Raw genomic sequence first — 20492 nt, 5'->3', positions numbered from 1 at the left:
ACCGCCAGGATCTAGCTTGGAGACGGATAGAGAGCTCTTTAATGTTTTTAAGGAGGTAAACACTAATAGGAACTGCTTGATCATGGGGGACTTTAACTTCCCGGATATAGATTGGGAAACAAATGCTAGTAATAATAATAGGGCTCAGCTTTTCCTAGACGTGATAGCTAATGAATTCCTTCATCAAGTGGTTGCTGAACCGATGAGGGGGGATGCCATTTTAGATTTGATTTTGGTGAGTAACGAGGACCTTGTTGAGGAAATTGTTGTAGGGGACAACCTTGGCTCGAGTGATCATGAGCTAATTCGTTTCCAAATAAATGGGAGGATAATCAATAGTGCATCTGAGACTAGGGTGTACGATTTCAAAAGGGCTAACTTTACTAAATTAAGGCGACTAGTTAGGGAAGTGGACTGGGCTAACATATTTAGGGATCTAAGGGCAGATGACGCCTGGGGTTACTTCAGGTTGAAGTTGCAGGAGTTGTCAGAGGCATGTATCCCGAGAAGGGGGAAACGGCTCGTAGGTAGCAGTTTTAGACTGAGCTGGATGAGCAAGCGTCTTAGAGGGGTCATTAAGAAAAAACAGAAAGCGTACCAGGAGTGGAAAATGGGAGGGATCAGCAAGGAAACCTACCTTATTGAGGTCAGAGGGTGCAGGGAAGCTGTGAGAAAGGCAAAGCGACGAGTGGAGATGGACCTAGCGAAGGGGATTAAAACCAATAGCAAACGGTTTTTTAGCCATATAAATAGGAAGAAAACCAAGAAAGAAGAAGTGGGACCGCTTAAAACTTTAAACGGGGTGGAGATTAGGGATAATCTTGGAATGGCACAATATCTGAACGAATACTTTGCCTCGGTCTTTAATGAGGCTAATGAAGGGCTAAGGAATAGTGATAGAGGGACCGATGGGAATGAAGATATGGGGGTAGACATTACGGTATCTGAGGTAGAAGCCAAACTTGAACAGCTTAACGGAAGTAAATCGGGGGGCCCGGATAATCTTCATCCTAGAATATTAAGGGAATTGGCGAGGGATATTGCTAGCCCGTTAGCGATAATCTTTAATAAATCCCTAAATTCGGGGATTGTACCGACTGACTGGAGATTAGCTAATGTAGTTCCTATATTCAAGAAGGGGAAAAAAAGTGACCCGGGGAACTATAGGCCTGTTAGTCTAACATCTGTAGTATGCAAAGTCATGGAAAAAATCTTAAAAGAGAGAGTGGTTCCGGAGCATGAGGCCGATGGCAACTGGGATAGATTACAGCATGGATTTACGAACGGTAGATCGTGCCAAACCAACCTGATCTCCTTCTTTGAGAAAGTAACAGATTTTTTAGACAAGGGAAATGCGGTGGATCTAATACATCTGGATTTCAGTAAGGCGTTTGATACGGTACCGCATGAAGAATTACTGGTTAAATTGGAAAAGATGGGGATCGAAATGAAAATCCAGAGGTGGATAAGGAGCTGGTTAAAGGGGAGACTGCAGAGGGTAGTATTGAAGGGGGAACTGTCCGGTTGGAGGGGGGTTACCAGTGGAGTTCCTCAAGGCTCGGTTTTGGGTCCGATTTTATTCAATCTATTTATTGCTGACCTGGGAACCAAGAGTAGGAGTGGGCTGATAAAGTTTGCGGATGACACCAAGTTGGGGGGTATTGCCAATTCGGAAGAGGATCGGGATATTCTCCAGGGAGATTTAGATGACCTTGTAAACTGGAGTATTAGTAACAGGATGAAATTCAATAGTGAGAAGTGTAAGGTTATGCATTTAGGGATGACTAACAAGAACTTTGGTTATGAGCTGGGGACGCACCAGTTGGAGGTAGCGGAGGAGAAGGACCTAGGAGTCCTGGTTGATCGTAGGATGACTATGAGTAGGCAATGTGATGTGGCCGTTAAAAAAGCTAATGCGGTCTTGGGTTGCATTAGGCGAGGTATTTCTAGTAGGGATAAGGAGGTGCTAGTCCCGTTATATAAGGCGTTGGTGAGACCTCATTTGGAGTACTGTGTGCAGTTTTGGTCTCCCATGTTTAAGAAGGATGAATTCAAACTAGAACAGGTACAAAGAAGGGCCACTAGAATGATCCGAGGAATGGAAGGCCTTTCGTATGAAAGGAGACTTGAGGAGCTCGGTTTGTTTTCCTTAACCAAAAGAAGGATAAGAGGAGATATGATCACACTCTTTAAATATATCAGAGGGATAAATACCAGGGAAGGAGAGGAATTATTTCAGCTCAGTGCTAATGTGGACACGAGGACAAACGGATATAAATTGTCAGTCAGGAAATTCAGGCTTGAAATTAGACGAAGGTTTCTAACCATCAGGGGAGTGCAATACTGGAACAGCCTACCGAGAGAAACAGTGGGGGCGAAGGACCTCCATGACTTTAAGATTAAGCTAGATACGTTTATGGAGGAGATGGTATGATAGGATAACGGGCTTAGTCAATAGGTCAATTAAGTGCCACACTGGTAAATAGTACAATGGGTCAATGGTATGATATAAACTTTTCCAGAGGGTTTGGCTGGAGAGTCTTGCCCGCATGCTCGGGGTTCAGCTGACCGCCATATTTGGGGTCGGGAAGGAATTTTCCTCCAGGGAAGATTGGCAATGGCCCTGGAGGTTTTTCGCCTTCCTCCGAAGCATGGGGCAGGGGTCGCTTGCTAAGGAGTGGGTGGATCGGCTTATGTGGCCTGCATCTTGCAGGAGGTCAGACTAGATGATCATAATGGTCCCTTCTGATCTTGAATTCTATGATTCTATGAAAATATCTCTCTAGATGTCAGCATAAAAGCTACACATCGGTTTTACTGAATCTGAGTCACAGCTGTGTTATTCCTGAATAAGGGAAGACAATTACTGCATCACATACATGGTCTATTAGCCTATATTTCTGTAACTTCATAACTTCATTATTGCATTCTTAAAGACAACAATACTCCTCAACATATTAAAGTACACTTAATTATTTATAGAACAACAATAAAAAAGTGATGTTTATAAAAGAAAAAAAACCCTCACGTATTTGTTCTAAAACAGACCACAAACAGGAAAATATGTATATCAACCTTTTTTTACAGTGTAGCAGATATGTTAATATTGCAGAGAATATGGAAACAGTATATACATTTAAGTACATAAGAATGGCCCTACTGGGTCAGACCAAAGGTCCATCTAGCCTAGTTATCCTGTCTTCCGATAGTGGCCAGTGCCACGTGTCTCAGAGGGAATGAACAGAACAGGTAATCATCAAGTGATACATCCCCTGTCGCTCATTCCCAGCTTCTGGCAAACAGAGGCTAGGGACACACATTTATCTTAGAAAAAGAAAAAAATATGGGTATGTTCTATACATTGCTATGTTCAACAATCATAATAAAAAGATATAGGAAACTAGAGGCTGCCTTAAGCCAAGCAAGCATATTTATAGAGTCTGATTTACTTACATAGCCATCTAGTGCCCAGTTATCATTTTCAAACTTGCTTACAAAAGTTTCCACAGGTCCTTTAATCTGAAAGACTTTTAAAAGCAAATGAGCCTCTTCTTTCTTGTAAACACCTATTAAGAGAAGAGTGTAAAATATGTCTTTTAAACATGTATCCCATGTAGTTAACGTTTAAAATAACATATTTTAATGACCTCCATGAGCCAAAGTACCTAATGTGAAAAATATTCTATGCTACATATGACTTTAGTTCCATAATATTCTTTGAAGTCTAGGAGTATCTATATCAGGGACTGCTGCACTGGCAGTGAGGGGATAAAATGGGGCCAGCCATCCCTCACCCCAGCACCTTGCTGGACACCCCCACTCTCTGGGGGCACTTGGACCCAGGTGGTGCCTCCCCTCATCTCCCCCCACCCACCACCATGTGGCTTTGGGGGAAAAACTGGAGAAAGAAGTCAGCCAGAGACTACATATGGTAGCAGAAACAGCCGATGCAGGGACATAGGGACACTTAGAAAATTTTCTACAGTTTTGACTGGACTTTCTCTGCCCTATGCCGAGTGGCTGTTTGCTTCAATTTTCTCCTTTCCCCCTTTCCACTCTTCTTTACAGTCTTTTCACCCCAGCTTCACTCCACACTTTGCCACTATTACCTTCTTCTTTTCTGTCTTGTCCCTCTCACTCCTTTTTCTTTCCTTTTCCATTTAGCTTAACCTCCAATGTCACAAAAAATATGTGGAACTAACATGATGTTTGCTGACATCATGATGTTTTCTCAGTTTATCTATTATACTGTTTCCTGTACACTGAGTATGTCTTGTCTATTTAGAGTGTAAACACTTCTGGGAAGAGACTGTCTACTATTCTGTGTCTGTAAAATATCTTTCACAATGTGGCCCCATTTTTGGTTGGCCCTTAAGCACAAACGTAATAAACATGATTAATAGCAGTATGTATTTGTTCTGACTTTGACTTTAACCATAAATTAGCAAGAATACTGGTTTCTCCATGGACAATTTCAGAAATTCTAAATGTGTACTGAATTCCTGCCTTGTTGCAATAACACTGTCAGTTTAAATTTCAGAGAGGTGTGTTTTACCCCAACAGACTGGAAATAAGGCATACATTTTTAATGAAAGAGCAATTAACCACTGGAACAATTGATTGGATTCACCATCACTGACAATTTTAAATCACAATAGGACGTTTTTTCTAAAAGCTATTCTCTAGGAATTATTTTGGGAAAATCTATGGCCTCTGTTATACAGTAGGTCAGATTACATAATCACAATGGTCCTTCCTTGCCTTGGGCTGTATGAAGTACTGTATTACTATAGTAAACACCAATTTAAATGAAAGATGCCTTTATATGTGGCAGATAACTGCTGCAACACTGCCCCTTACATTCGACCAGGAAAGATGCACCATCTTAGCTGATAATGGCCATTTAAAACATAAATTTGATCAGACTGTTAGATCAGAACATAAATTAGCATCCCAGAAAGGAACACATAACTTACTATACTCTGTAATTAACCCTACCCATTTTATGTAAGGCTGTTATCAAGATGTCTCTCCTTTAAAACAAAGTAAAAATAATAAACAAATAATATCTTCCTTTATAGACCTTTTGATCCTAACAGATCCTAAAATGCAGAATAAACTATATATGGTATGGATGACTTTGCCTACCACTGAAATACAACCACCTTCAGAGTTTAGCATGACAATGGTTCAATAGCACGAAGTGTCACTGCACAACAGCTTGGGACAAGAAATGAAACAAATACATTATTTCAAACTCTGGGAGAATTTAACTAGGCAAAATGTAACTGACCAAGCTGGAATTTGAGCAGGACACTACGTTTACCATTGTTACTGTTGCAAAACACACTGAACAGATTTTTAATGACAATATATTGGTCACGATTTTCATTTTACATAGTGCATAAATGACCCATATCATCAGTTAGAAGATATTAATGATGTGATTCTAATTTTGATGTTTAGTGTTTACAACAGCAGAAAATATGACAAATTGGAACAATTGAAAAAGCAACAAACCAGATATTTCTACTACTTAATTCTAAACCTACCTGATAACTTAAGTTGTACATTGGATGATTCAATGAATGTGGCATTCACCTTGCTGCTTGTAGTATTGAACCAGTCAACTGTTAGAGTAGCAGGTTGCCTTTTCCCTAGATACTCATAAAATCCTTTCCACAATGAATTTATGAAAAACACGTCTGAAGGAACTGAACAAATAAGCAATAAACAAAGGAATAAATCACCACAAACCAAAAGTAAAGTAAAATAATCTATTCATCTGTCATTATTTATTAAACTTCACATTAAAGCACCCATGCATTGTTCTGAGTGCTTTTACATAAAGATATACAGTATCAGAGACAATGTATATCATGAACTTCCTGCACAGCTTCACATAATATCATGCTTGCGTGGTACAATAAAAGTCATTATAATAACCCATCAGTCTATGTGCCCAGCAAACCTTCTCCTCGGGACTGAGAAAAAAAGAAGAAAGTTCTTGAGTAGAGGACCTATTGTAGAGATTGCCCTGCTGGAAGTCCTGTCTCCCCCATGAGCACATTCAACCAGTCTTCTGTGAGCTGCACTAGATGCTAGTGGATTTCAGGTGCAGTTTAAAATGGTGTTGTAAGAAAGCCCTAAATGACTTCCGAGACCAGCTTCCTCCCCATGCCACACTACTCTATTGGTACTCAGTGGAGATGCTAGAGCTGGAACTCCTTCAGTTCAAGGTGAGAGTCCTTTGCATTTGGAATTTACTTTTCCCCTAGTCTGAAATAGCCTGAATCTGTTCTCCCAAGCAGGCTAGGAAGGGAATAATGAGTGGAGGTATGTGGGAAGTGGGTATTTTTGTTCATTTTCTTGGCTGTTTTTATTCCGTCCACCCCACCCCACTCTCTGCTATTGGTAGCAGTGAAATTGTTGAATTTCTAAGTTATTAAAGACTGAATTTTAAATATTTGGCAAAGATGTGTACAAATTGGTAGAGGTGACTTTTAGTATTCTTCACTAATTGAAAATAAAAAGAAAACACATATAAAATAAAATCAGAAGAGAACAAATCCATTAGGGAAAAATATTTGAATTTTGTGGAAGAGGTATTCTCTGGGATTCTCATTTCCTCCTATACTCTTCCTACATGCCCATTTTCCTCCTACACACATCCCTCAATGGCACAACTCTGTGGCAATACTTTTGAGATGAGGGGGGTCTGATTTAAGATGCCAGGATGAAGTAGAGAGAGAAGGGATCCTCCTCTTGCCTGTGCAGCATGCAAAACCCCTAACAGGTAAGGGAATATGGGGACTGACGTCAGATACTCCATGTGATTCTGGGCTGCTTCCATACTAGAGAATCTTCATTTTAAAGCTTTCAAGGGGATATTACAAAGTATGAATGATTCATTCATGCATCCGACGAAGTGGGTATTCACCCACAAAAGCTCACGCTCCAAAACGTCTGTTAGTTTATAAGGTTCCACAGGACTCTTTGCTGATTTTAAAAAAGCTATTTAAAAAAGTAATAGCTAGAATCCCAGTCTCATAGCATCACAAACCAACTGACAGATCAAGAGACTATTGTAACCTCACATTCACTGGGACTCTACAGATGGTGCCCACCAGATAGCCAGATGCTGCTGATGGAAGAGTACAGTATTTTATTCTCCCCGGTTTAACTCTTGAAGTGACCAACTAAGTTTAGTGTATTTCTTTAGACAATTTTAACTTTTCAAAATGTAATATAGACCAATAAAATCATATGAATGCTTTCCTCATATTTATTATGGCATGGCACTGGCAATTAACCGTCTAAAAAAAAGTCACCAACTGGCTCTGCTGCTCGTATCTCGGTCCTAATAATACTGAGTATTAATATTTAGCACTTCCGTCATGCTTTTCACTTTCAGGGAGCTCTACAAACATGAGCAACAAATTCTCAGGTTAACTGTAACATGCTTTGAAAAAATATAAATATAGTTATTACTCTAATATCTTAGGCCCCAGTCCAGCAATATCATCTTCATGAGTGGGACCCTATGCATAGAAGGAGTACTCCTGTCTTAAATAAGGCTCTGTGGAATCACAGGCATCCTCCCATGCAGATCTTATTTCAAGATTGGGGTCTTATATAACAAAAACCAAACAAAATATTACAACCTTATTTACTTTTTCCCAATGTATTTTATTGTTGAACTCTTACTATTTACTATATATATATACATATACTAGAACAATGCTGTAATATTTAGCTTGCTGGGCAACCATTACATCCAAACAAAAATAAATCAAGTCTATCTTTAAAAAGCTGTAAAATGCATGAAAATAATGGTATTAATATTAGATTCTGCAAATCCTAAATCTAATTCTTCAGTAGGATTCCTAGACTTCTTGTTCTGGGGTACTTCTCTTTCCGTAGGTATGTCACAATTGTGGCTCTCTGTGATAGCAGATTAGAAACCCTGATACTTTAAAAACGTATTAAAAGTATTTTATTTGCTTTTTCCTTTTATTAAATATGCACAAGTGAATTTATGGTTCAGGAAAGTCAGAGGCAAGTAGTACTGATATGAGTTTGCTATAATACTGAGAGGTTCTGTGCAAGATTCCCATGAAAGACCTGACAATATACCTCAGTCCTCACCTAGGCTTCAACACCCTTGCAATTACTGTTGAGCAAAGCTGTCAATTATAGTATGTCACTTTATCCAAAATGATATAGTGGGCTCAATTTTCAGCTGCACTTAGTGCAGCTGAGCAGAGGAAGTGGGGGGAAGGTGACTGTAAGATATATTTCTGTTCCTCCAATCTTGGGTTGGCCAAAAAGCAGCTGCAGCAGGGGGTTGGACTAGCTGACCTCCTGAGGTCCCTTCCAACCCTATGATTCTATGATTCATAGGTATCACTGAGCTAGGCAAGGATCAGGTGGAGCACTATGTGCTCCAGCCTGTCCCTCCCTTTTCCAACCCATGGCATGCTGCTCCCTGCCCTCCCCATCCGCTATGTGAGGGCGGTGAGGGAGAGAAGCAGGTGGGATAGAGACACCTATGCTGGCTCTGCTTAGGGTAAATCCATGGCTGCTCCTTTAGAGTATCTTTTTAGCTATTTGGGAAAAGGCTGTGCAAAGCAGCAAGAAACATGGCTGAAGTCTGAGCCCAGTGTTTGTTTTTTCAAACTTATTTTACATGGATATTATAAGGATTAATTAGATAAAGCTTATAAGATACTATGAAGATTTAAAATACTATATAAATGCTAATTATTATTGCAAGGATAAACTAGAATTAGGGGGAAATCAACCCACTTCATATAGATGGTCACCATCTCTGTGGATATGGGGAAAGCAGTGGAAAGCTTTTGATAAGGTCTCCCACAGTATTCTTGCCAGTAAGTTAAAGAACTATGGATTGGATGAATGGACTATAAGGCAGATAGAAAGCTGGACAGATTGTCGGGCTCAATGGGTAGTGATCAACGGCTCGATGTCTAGTTGGCAGCCAGTATCAAGCGGAGTTTCCCAGCGGTCGGTCCTGGGACCGGTTTTGTTCAACATCTTTATTAATGATCTGGATGATGGGATGTATTGCACCCTCAGCAAATTCGCAGATGACAATAAGCTGGGGGGAGAGGTAGATACACTGGAGGATAGGGGTAGGGTCTAAAGTGACCTAGACAAATTGGAGGAATGGTCCAAAAGAAATCTGATGAGGTTCAACAAGGACAAGTGCAGAGTCCTGCACTTAGGAAAGAAGAATCCCATGCACTGTTACAGCCTGGGGACCGACTGGCTAAGTAGCAGTTCTGAAGAAAAGGACCTGGGGATTACAGTAGACAAGAAGCTGTATATGAGTCAGCAGTGTGCCCTCGTTGCCAAGAAGGCCAATGGCATATTGGGCTGTTATTAGTAGGAGTATTGCCAGCAGATTGAGGGAAGTGATTATTCCCCTCTATTCGGCACTAGTGAGGCCACACCTGGAGTATAGCATCCAGTTTTGGTCCTCCCACTGCAGAAGGGATGTGGACAAATTGGAGGGAGTCCAGGGGAGGACAACAAAAATTATTAGGGGGCTGAAGCACGTGACTTACGAGGAGAGGGAACTGGGGTTATTTAGTCTGCAGAAGAGAAGAGAAGAGTGAGGGGGAATTTGATAGCAGCCTTCAACTACCTTAAGGGGGTTCCAAAGAGGATGGAGCTTGGCTGTGGGTGGAGGTCGAGGCTGGATATTAGGAAACAGTATTTCACTAGGAGGGTGGTGAAGCACTGGAATGGGTCACCTAAAGAGGTGGTGGAATCTCCATCCTTAGAGGTTTTTAAGTCCTGGCTTGATAAAGCCCTGGGTGGGATGAACTGAAGATCAGCAGTTTCTCTTTGAAGTCTGGTCCTGCCTCTGGAAATTTCCACTACATGCATCTGATGAAGTGGGTATTCACCCATGAAAGCTCACGCTCCAATAAGTCTGTTAGTCGATAAGGTGCCACAGGACTTTTTGCTGCAGTTAGTGAAATATATCTTAAAACTTTTCCCCCTATTTATTACTGTTGTTTACTGTGAATTGTTTGAGTAAACAATGTTATAATTAGTGACATACAATAATCATAATCTTTCATTTTATAAAAATGAATTTTTAAAATAGTTACTTAAATGACTATAAACAACACGAGGTGGTCTGTATTAATGATATTAATGCACTGCTTGGTGAATATAGTTCGAGACACAGCCTCTGAGTGAACTTTAGCTGTATTTTAATTAGACAATGAAACACAATAGACCATGCAGTAGCTGATTAATGCATCCCTTAGCTGTGCAGTGAGGTACAGCCAAGAGCCTCCAGCATGAATGCACAGTCCACTGTATACTATTGTGATTACTGTAAAAATTGGTGAAATGAACTCATGTATGATCTCAATTGACACTCCTGTTAGCAATCTCAGCAGCAAGGCCAAAGATTTCAACTTGGGAGCAGCTCCTGAAGTGCTCTATTATTCTGGGCAGGCCTTTGCTCAATTGTTTGTTGAAAAACTCTGTCTATATAGGTTTCAGAGTGGTAACCGTGTTAGTCTGTATCAGCAAAAACAATGAGAAGTCCTTGTGTCACCTTAGAGACTAACAAATGTACTTGGGCATAAGCTTTCATGGACTAGAATCCACTTCATCAGATGCATGGAGTGGAAAATATAGGAGCAGGTATAAATACATGAAAGGGTGGAAGTTGCTTTACCAAGTGTGAGGTCAGCCTAATGAGTCAATTCAATTAACAGCAGGATATCAAGGGAGGAAAAAATATTTTATATTTTATAAAAGTTATAAAAGTTATTTTTACTCCCATGAAAGCTTATGCCCAAATAGATTTGTTAGTCTCTAAGGTGCCACAAGGACTCATCGTTGTTTCTGTCTATATAAAAAGAGACCACAAAAAAAATTAAGTCTAACATGTCCAGTAGGTCAGTGAAAATGCTTGAATATGAAAAAGTGTAGAGTACCAAAATTTCTCCAAAGATGTATATTTTATATTTCTGGTAGAAGCATATAATCAAATGTAGGTAAAATTCAGTTCAAAATCCATCCAACTTCTGTGGCATGGAGGCCAACCTAAGTTCTCAAATGTATTTTTTATTTTTTTTTAGGCTTGCCAGAGCTTTCACAATGTGAAAGCCTGATGGATTTATGACCAAACCTAACCTTATATAATTACATTCTATCCTCATTATAAGGCTCTCCATTAGAACACACTAATATAAAACTACCTTTCCTTGTTTCCTGTCTACCTTATACTCTATTATCCTTTTGATTTAACAACGCCTTTGTACAGTGCTCCAAAAGCTGGTGTTGTATGAGAAATGACTATATAAAAATGATGTTACTATGGAAAGAATTTCAGAGAGTAGGCTTTACATGCCAGTTATTCTTATGAATATCCAGGACAGTTGTCTTCCTTTGTGATGAGTAATGGAATAATTAAGTTAACTGTTAGAAATAGTTTTACTACCCAAAACATACTAGGGTACAAATCAATTTAGTTTATTTAGATCTAAAACTGTTCTGGTATACAAACCTGGAGTTTTAGTTATTGTTTCATTAACTTCTCTCACTCCTTTACCTACAAGTAAAAAAACAAATTATCATTTTTATGAACATATTTATTTTTCTATAGAATGCTAAAACATAATGCTTGATTAAAGCTATTATCCCTCCTATATTTGCAACAGAAATAACTAAAGTTAAAATAACTAGAACATATTACAGATTCAAACCCATACACTCCCACACATTCATTGGGGGAAAGAAAGCCTTGGAAACCAGCACTTTTATTGTGGTAAATTTGTTGACTACAGAGGTAAGTATTTAATGTATTCAGGTCTAAAGTTTATTGTTTTATATCAGTCCCAGTGCTATAAGAGAGAGCCTTATAGTGAGGATGAATTATGTATCTATGCAAGATTAATAACTTATTAAATAAAAATTAAACTACTAGTGAATAATGCTAAGGATATGGCAGTTCCGGCCTCATATTGTTAGGTGCTTGAAAAATACAAAAGTCAGGCAGATAGATTATTCTGTTGTGTACTCTTTTTCTTCACCGGCATACAGTGTGAAATTCACCCCTGTGCAAAAGAGCTCTCAAAAGTCCTATGCACTACTTATGTCTTATTTTGAAGATTTGAGTAACATATAAGTGGTATACTTTGTGTGAACTCTTTGCACAGGGGTGAATTGTACCCTATAACAGCTATATGTCAACTCAAACTAGTTGGTTGTTAGCTTGCATGTACATATGAACACTACTGGACAGCTTTTTAAATATTTTGTTTACTGGTTTTAAAAAACAACAAGGGGAAAAAAAAGTCTTACGCTTCATTTGAAAGGCTGCACTTTAAAAATATTGCTCAAACAACTTTTCATCAAACTAGTGATATATAGCACCCTTAAAAATTACTTTGCAGGGAACTGGTAATGGAATACAAAGAGCTTTATGTCTAGGTCACAGTTCTTGGTAGCAGTGTTTAAAAGAACAGCACACTCAAGTCTCGTAGCAAAACCAAAAAAGGTCTATGTACATTAAGCACATTTTTAGTTCTTTTCTACAGTTGTAAGTTGCATTAAACAAAATGTTACAGGTTGCTAGCCCATAGCATGTAGTCTGGGTTTTCTTGTTTTTTGTTAATTAAAACTGGTAGAAGTTTAAATGGTGCAGAGAAAGAGATTTACAAACCACAATCAAATTAAACATAAGGGCCAAATTTCGCTTTCAGAATTCTGTATCCAGAGTATGCCAGTGGAATTATATCAGATTTACACTTATGTAATCCAGAGCAGAATTTGGCCCAATGGCTTATTTTCAGTTTCATTGAGTTTTATTGTTTGTTTTTATTTCAAAGGAAACACATCCTCCATGGATTAAAAAAAATGCACTTAATATAGCCAACATACCTGCATGATTTCAGAAGCCAGTCTGCTATGAAAGAACCTTAAAAAAAAGTTAAAAGCCTACAAATATTGTACATTAAGCACTGAAAAAAATATTTAAAGAACATAAGATTTGACACAAACTGAGATAAGAAAGAAAATGCACAGTTAAAAGTGACAGCTTGTTTTGAACAAACTGTGGTCTTTTGGTTGAACTTTTTTTTATTATCTGTAGCTATACTTTTTTCCTCAGTGAGTTCAGGATGGTACATTCACTTTGTATGAATTGGTTTGCTCAGTTTATGTCATAATCTGAACACTATTATGACAGTTTCTTTTATTGTAATATTAATTGGTCCAAATTCAACTCTGGTATACATTCTAAAATCAATAGAATTATACTGGGGAAAAAAATTAGTCTGATTTCTGTAGAGTGTGATATATCACTTGATCAACAACTTACTTTTACAAATAGGTGGCTTTCCTGTCCATTTCATATCTGGTTTACATGTCCGGTGCTCTGATCCACCAGCAAGAAAAAATCCTGGCTGACAGGTATACACCAAAGTGTAACCTAAAGTAGGAAGATCTATCGCTTTCACATCTACATGCGCTGGTGTCTCTGGTTGTCTGCAAGCATGAGCTGAAAGGGGTTTTTAGAGTTAGCAAAAGTGGCAGCAAACAGTTGTACACAGTATCTATTTACAGAATTTAGAACAAACATATGCCAATCCATTCATTTTCACTTAGCAAACTTTCTACCATTTAAAAAATGGCAAGCAATTTTTATATTTTGAGCAGAAGTAACATTGAGATTTTGTGATTTATTGTTGTGTTGTGGGAAGTTGGAAATAATGATTCCTACTAATATCATCTATTTCTACACAGTACACTGAAGATCCATTATTAAGACAAAGGAGAAAAAGAGTTAAAAGGAAGAAAAGACAAGGCACATGCCATTGCAAATTATTCGGTGATCAGTATTGTATTGTACTGTCATAGCTTCAAGCATCACATAAATTCAGTGTCTGAAACAACCTTGAAAATTACAGTGATTATTGTGCTAAATAAAGTCATTATAAACATCAAATGAAATAAAGGTTCCATAGAAAGGTTTTATCATACTTCACTGGGTATAACAGAAATTGTTGCAATAGACGTCTCAATCTTTCTGCTCCACTTGTCCATTTATAACATCTCAAAATTAATCTGAAATGGGATTAGAATCTAAGGTCATTCGAAACCAGTGGTTCTCGACCAGGAGTACATGTATCCCTGCAGGTAAGCAGAGGTCTTCCTGGAGGTAATTTAACTGTTCTATATATTACCCACTGAAAGTTAAGTATAATATTTATATTCCAATTGATTTTTTTATAATTATATAGCAAAAATGAGAGTAAGAAATTTTTCAATAATAGTGTGCTGTGACACTTATGTATTTTTATGTCTGATTTTGTAAGCAATTAGTTTTCAAGTGAGGTGAACCTTGTGGGGTACACAAGACAACTCAAACTCCTGAAAAGGTACAATAGTCTGGAAAAGTTGAGAGTCACTGCTCTAATGTATTATTTTTATATTAGATCAGTGTATTTTATTGGAGCAGTTCACTGATGTACTCCAACCATCACAGAAATCCAAATATATTGATCTTCCAGCTTCCCACTTGGAGTCCAGAAAAGCTGTGGAGTGATGAGTCATACTTCATAGCTCACAGAAGACTAGCCAACAAAATGTTCCTACACATACAGTGTGCCATATTCTGTTCTCAATGACACCCATATAAACACAAAAAACCTACATTAACTTTAGTAGAGTTATCACAGATTTGCTCTGGTGTCACTGAAAGCAGAATTTAGCCCAATAGAGTTGACAGTGGGCACAGTTATAAAGATACCATTTGTCAACAGCCATCACACCATGGCACCTGACACACAGAAATGTACTGCTACACTTAGAATAGTAAACTACTGCAGTAAACTACATAGTCTCTGTTGGCAAACTCTGACTTTGAGACAGTGGGAAGTGTGTTGCATATTATCTACCACATGAGATTAAAAAGTGTACTGATTTATTTCTCTGTCAAAGACTGTATCACATGTAAATTTTAAAGAAAAAAAAGGACTTACGAATGCATTCAGACTGTATACCACTCCAAGTTAAGTTTGCAAGACAAGATCGAGTAGTAGAGCCTTGAATATGATAACCCTTCCTACATCTGAAAAAGACTGTGCTTCCAACCTGCAGGATCAAAAGTAGAATATAAGAGAAAACAGGAAACCAGCATTTCTAATCAGTTGACAGCATAGTGATATGCTGCTAGAGAGATTTTAAAAAAAAATTCTTCCATATATCATAAGTTTGCAGTTTACAGATTTAGACTTTTTCCTTATGCAATCAAAGTCTCATCCATGATGGTAAAACTGAATTTACCTGACAATGATAGGTGGAAAAATGTGGATCAGACTGGACACACGAAAAGGAACTACGCTCTATACACTCTCAACTTTCTAGTCTACCAATGTGTGACAGAAGCAACTAAAATGTGTGACAAATGACCAAAATGGTATCACTACACATTGCACTATATTTGACTCACCATAATTAGAAAACCTGTTTTTAAAGATTTTTTTCTCACTATATGTATTAGTAAGCCAGTTGTTTAAAAAGAAAATAGGAAAATACAAATTCTATCCTCTGCAATGATAAAAGATCTCTTGCTGTTGCACCTGCAGTTAAATTCATACAGAAAATTATGGGCATAATTGTTTATGCTACATTTGTGACTATGTACTACCTAAATTCTGCTTCAGATGCTCAAGAAGCAGAGTGATGATTGACAGGATTGAAAGATGTACTGTGATTAAGTGGGATGAGAAAACAGTAAGGGATTCAATATCTATTAGATAGAGTAGAACACTAGACTGTAAGCGAAGAAGGCGGTTCTAAGAAAAGTGGTCATAAAGGTGAGAAAATACCACTTTCTTTACAATTCTTTTGAGGAAAGAAAACAAAGAAATGAGATAGGAATTTCATAGATTCATATGTTCTGAGGCCAGAAGGGACCATTGTGATTCTCTGTTTTCTCCTTCATACCACACTCTATAGGACTTCTTTAAATTAGTTTTGTTTTAACTACAGCGAATCTTTTAGGAAAAAAACGATCAAATCTTGATTTTAAAATGGCCAGTGAGGAAGCATCTATCAGAATCCTTGGTATGGTGTTCCAATAGTTGATTACCCTCATTGTTAAAAATATGCACCTTACTTGCAGGCTGAATTGGTCTAGCTCAGTGGCGGGCAACTTACGGCCCTTCAGGGTAATCCACTGATGGGCCATGAGGCAGTTTGTTTACACTAGCACAGCTGCCCGCAGATCTCAGTGTCCATTGTTCACCGTTCTTGGCCAATGGGAGCTGCAGGAAGCAGCGTGGGCTGCAGAGACATGCTGGCTGCTGCTTCCCACAGCTCCCATTTGCTGGGAACGATGAACCGCGACCACTGGGATTTGCGGGCAGCTGTGCCAATGTAAACAGTCTTGAGGCCCATGAGCAGATTGCCCTGACGGGTCTGAGGTTGCCCACCACTGGTCTATCTTCATAGGATTTTATTATACTTTTGTCTGCCAGACTGAAGAGCCCATTATCAGATTTCTGTTCCCCATGTAGGTACTTACAGACCTTAATCAAGTCTCCCTTTAACCTTCTCTTTGTCATGCTAAACAGATTAAGCTCCTTGAATCTATCACTATACAACAGGCTTTCCAATGCTTTAATCATTTTTGTGGCTCTTCTCTGAAACTTCTTCAATTTATCAACATGCTCCTTGAATTGTGGAGACCAGAACTATACAGTATTCCAACAGCAGTTGCACCATTCCAAATTCATAACAGAAAGTGTCAATCTAAAACAACCACTCTGTTCCTACTTGAGATTCCCCTGTTAATACAGCCTTGCATTAGTCATTTTGGCCATAGCATCCCACTGGGAGCTCAAATTCAGCTGATTACCTCCCAGGACCCCCCAATCTTTTTCAGAGTCACTGTTTCCCAGGATAGCCTAATTCTGTTCCTAGATGTACACATGTACGTTTGGCTATATTAAAACACATATTGTTTGCTTGCTGGTGACAAATGACAGAATGGAAATGGCAGAAGGCGATTACAGGGAAAAATCTAGAATAGGTGGATTTGATGATAGAACTGATAAAAGGGGCCAAGAGGTAAGGAAGTAGGTCAGGACAACTGAGGATGGAGAACTGTCCATTGAGGAAGTGCTTTTGCTGAGAGAGGAGATGAATTGGTGATAGATTTAATGAAGGAGAAAGGGAAGAGATGTAGATTATAACAATATGGATAAGTACAAATGGATATTAATATGTAGCATGCAAGTGAATAATATTTAATATAAAATAAAATAATATACTGCCAAGTTATAGCACCTTTCGTCTGAAGATCTCAATGGACACTACAGAGGAATACAAGTATTACCAAAGTAAGTGTATATACTGGGAACAGAGGTAAGAGAAACTAAAGAACTAAAGCCAACATTTTCAAATGTTGGTGCCTAACATAAAATCTATATTTAGACATCTAAAGAGAGGTGGCCTGATGATCCCAGGCGCACAGCATCTACAATCCAATTCTATCTGAAGTGGGTCTGAAAATTAGGACACTTTTGTTAAACGTCTAATTACTGGTATGGATTTTCTTCCCTAAGTTTTTTGCACCCATGTCTGAAAATTTCCATCTCAGTGACATGTCCAAACACATGCAAAGAGAGGGTGGTAGAGTCTAGAACAGAATGTTGCTCTTCTGACTCTTAAGTGCTCTTGCTTTTTTGTAAAAATATTGTCAATTATGATACTAGTGAACACCAGTATGAGTTTCACCATAAATTGGAATTTCACAACAGAAAGTGTCAATCTAGAAGGGATTTAAATAGGTAAAGGAAAAATGGCATGTCTATGCTCAAGCCAGTAATAGAGTTATGTATCTTTTTTTCAATCTTCAGAAGGAATAAAGTAATTTACTCTTCATATTGCTCTGCTGAGAAAGGGTTGGAGGTGTGTATGCATTTGTATAGCAGGGCATGAAATACAGCTATCTGAAAATGAACTCAGATAAGTCAGAGATGATGCTGGTAGGCACAGATAAACACCTTAAAGAACATCTTTCTCTAATGAGGTCATCTACCTACAGATTGTTAAAAGCTGATTCCCAGCAGTGGTGTCCTATTGAGTACTTCACTAAAACTGGATATTCAAATAATCACAGCTGCAAAATACCTCCCCTTCCATCAGTAGCATCCAAAAACTGCATTCTATCCTATCAGACTGACCTGACACAGTGATGCAAGCATTTATGATGTCAAGGTTCTATTACTACAAGTAGTTATATCTAGAAATGAAACCCTGAGCAACCTAAGACCAAAATAGGCATAAAGAGTTACCAGTGCCTTCAATAGTAAATGAGGAGAGAAACTATATATTCTGGAGAAATCAGTGATAGAGTGTGAGTTGGTGCAATTATGATCCATATATTAATGGGAACTGGTGATACAGGTGGATGTATGAGATAGAAGGGATGCAATTTAATCAAGACGTTCACAAAGGCTAGAGTTATAGGAGAAGTGCAGGCTAAGAAAGCTCAAGAGATAACTGACTGGAGAGAAATCATATGTCCAGGAGTTGATAGAAATAGGCAGGGAAATTTAGGGACAGCAGAGATTAACTGAAAGACAGTTACTGTATTCACTATAGTAAACAAATTCCAAAGTAAAATTTCACTAACAATTTATATTCTGATAGAATCCTAAATAATTCTCATCAGTCCGAACGTTGAATGACAATGACTCATTATGGCAGTTATGCACTTTTGTTATATATTCTCAATTTCTTTCAAGACAGATGATTAATAAAATAATATTTCATGCAGAATTAAGGCATTATAAGGATGACAATCATCAAAGATAATTTTGATCATCATGCAGACTAACTTGAGCTTCTGTGTTCTGCATGGAATTCAATATGATTTCATAATTGAATTAATCTACTTGATGGCATGTGGCAGGGTCTGAACAAAGCCCTGAGAAGTCAATGGGACTTCTTCCAGTGATAGGGTAACCAGAAGATAACTTCAAAATATCGGGACCGTAGCAGAGGGAGCGCCTTTTCAATTGTTATACTCACCGCGTCTGGATCTTCGACAGCATTTTGGCGGCAGGTAATAAATCTTGCCACCAAAGAAAGAAGTACCCCCCGCTGAAATGCTGCCAAAGACCATCAGTGACTGAAGGACCAGCCGCCAAAGACACGGATGTGCCGGGTGAGTGTAACAATTGAAAAGGCACTTCCCCTGCCTCTCACCACTGCCTAAGCAGAAAATAAATAAATAAATAAATAAATAAAAATGGGCCGCTGCGCCTGAAACAAAATATCGGGCGGGATGAGGGACAAACTGCTCAATATCGGGACAGTCCCAATTTTACCGGGATGTCTGGTCACCCTATCCAGTGACTTGAATGTCCTTTTGATCAGGAACTTAGTATATCAGTTATTTACTCACAGCTTGTTAAAGTACGTAACAGCTACTGGTATAGAACAAAACAATTTAATCTGAGGAGGAAAAAAATCAAATAACCTTGTAGGGATATAGCTAAAACACTGCATGTGCAAAATAATTATTGTCCACCCAAAAGTCTATACCATGTCATTAATTTTTAAGCAAAACTCCTCACTTATTTCAGTGGGGAATTCTACTAAAAACTTATGACATGATAAATTCTATAAATTGTCGGTTCTTTGCTAAAACTCCATATTAAAACAATAACTGAAGAGGAAGCCTGAGGTTTTAGTAAAAAAGGAATTTGAAAGTGATAAACATTATTTTAAACATTTAAAGCTAAAAATAATTTAACATACATTAATATTAAATGCATTCCAATTTCAGTATATTAGTAAATAAAAAAGCTTCCTACCTCATAACCCCTAGAATTGTTCTGTATTCCATAAGGTGGAGTACCAGGATCTGTGCAAGTGTTATGGGCTGGATCTAAATTTTAAAATGGAAAACACAGGAGATGTTATTTCAGTTTAAATTTTCAAAGATAAATTAAATCCACACAAAATTACACTATTTTGTTTGCCTTTCATTAAGTAATTCACAAGTAATTACAAGTAATTCACGATGATCATTTTAGCAGCATAGAGATTTCAGTACTGGGATTTTTTTTTTATACAACTGACCCCTTTGACTCTTGTGGGATACACAGCATACTGTGTCAGCCAAAAGCATTATGCATAACGCAGATGTCACATTGAAAGGAATCTTTCCCTCCTAGTGTTCTTTTCCTAGGAACCACAGAGTTCCATATTCCAGAAATCATGTTTCTGAAAACCAACACTGTTTAATCATAAAATTATTTGCCAGAAACTCTTTTTTATGACCATGAAAGCACATGCTTTAAAAGAGGCCCAGAAACTCAGCTATGGTTGAAGAGTTAACAGTACATCTCAGAAGAGGTGTGGATGTCTAGTTCCCCTAAATCTTGTGCTGGCTGTCCACTGGTCTGGTTACACCCGCTGCC

General features: G+C 38.2%; 1 protein-coding gene across 15 annotated transcripts in view; it reads right to left on the bottom strand.

The window, feature by feature from the left end:
• Window positions 1-20492, bottom strand: part of CSMD1 (CUB and Sushi multiple domains 1) — a 1616238-nt gene that overhangs the window by 13678 nt on the left and 1582068 nt on the right. For 14 of the 15 annotated variants that reach the window (XM_039529053.1, XM_039529047.1, XM_039529050.1 and 11 more), the window contains 6 exons: window positions 19884-19957; window positions 15036-15147; window positions 13373-13552; window positions 11558-11602; window positions 5553-5714; window positions 3454-3566 (listed from right to left, as the gene is read on the bottom strand). In XM_039529053.1, coding sequence (XP_039384987.1) covers window positions 3454-3566; window positions 5553-5714; window positions 11558-11602; window positions 13373-13552; window positions 15036-15147; window positions 19884-19957 — 686 coding nt within the window. Of the gene's footprint in view, window positions 1-3453; window positions 3567-5552; window positions 5715-11557; window positions 11603-13372; window positions 13553-14034; window positions 14119-15035; window positions 15148-19883; window positions 19958-20492 lie in introns of those variants that run through there. The other variant, XR_005595828.1, reaches the window with a different exon arrangement.

Source organism: Mauremys reevesii, linkage group 3 (genome assembly GCF_016161935.1).
Source record: "Mauremys reevesii isolate NIE-2019 linkage group 3, ASM1616193v1, whole genome shotgun sequence".
In the NCBI taxonomy this organism is placed as follows: domain Eukaryota; kingdom Metazoa; phylum Chordata; order Testudines; family Geoemydidae; genus Mauremys; species Mauremys reevesii.
This window is presented reverse-complemented; position numbering and strand designations above follow the sequence as displayed.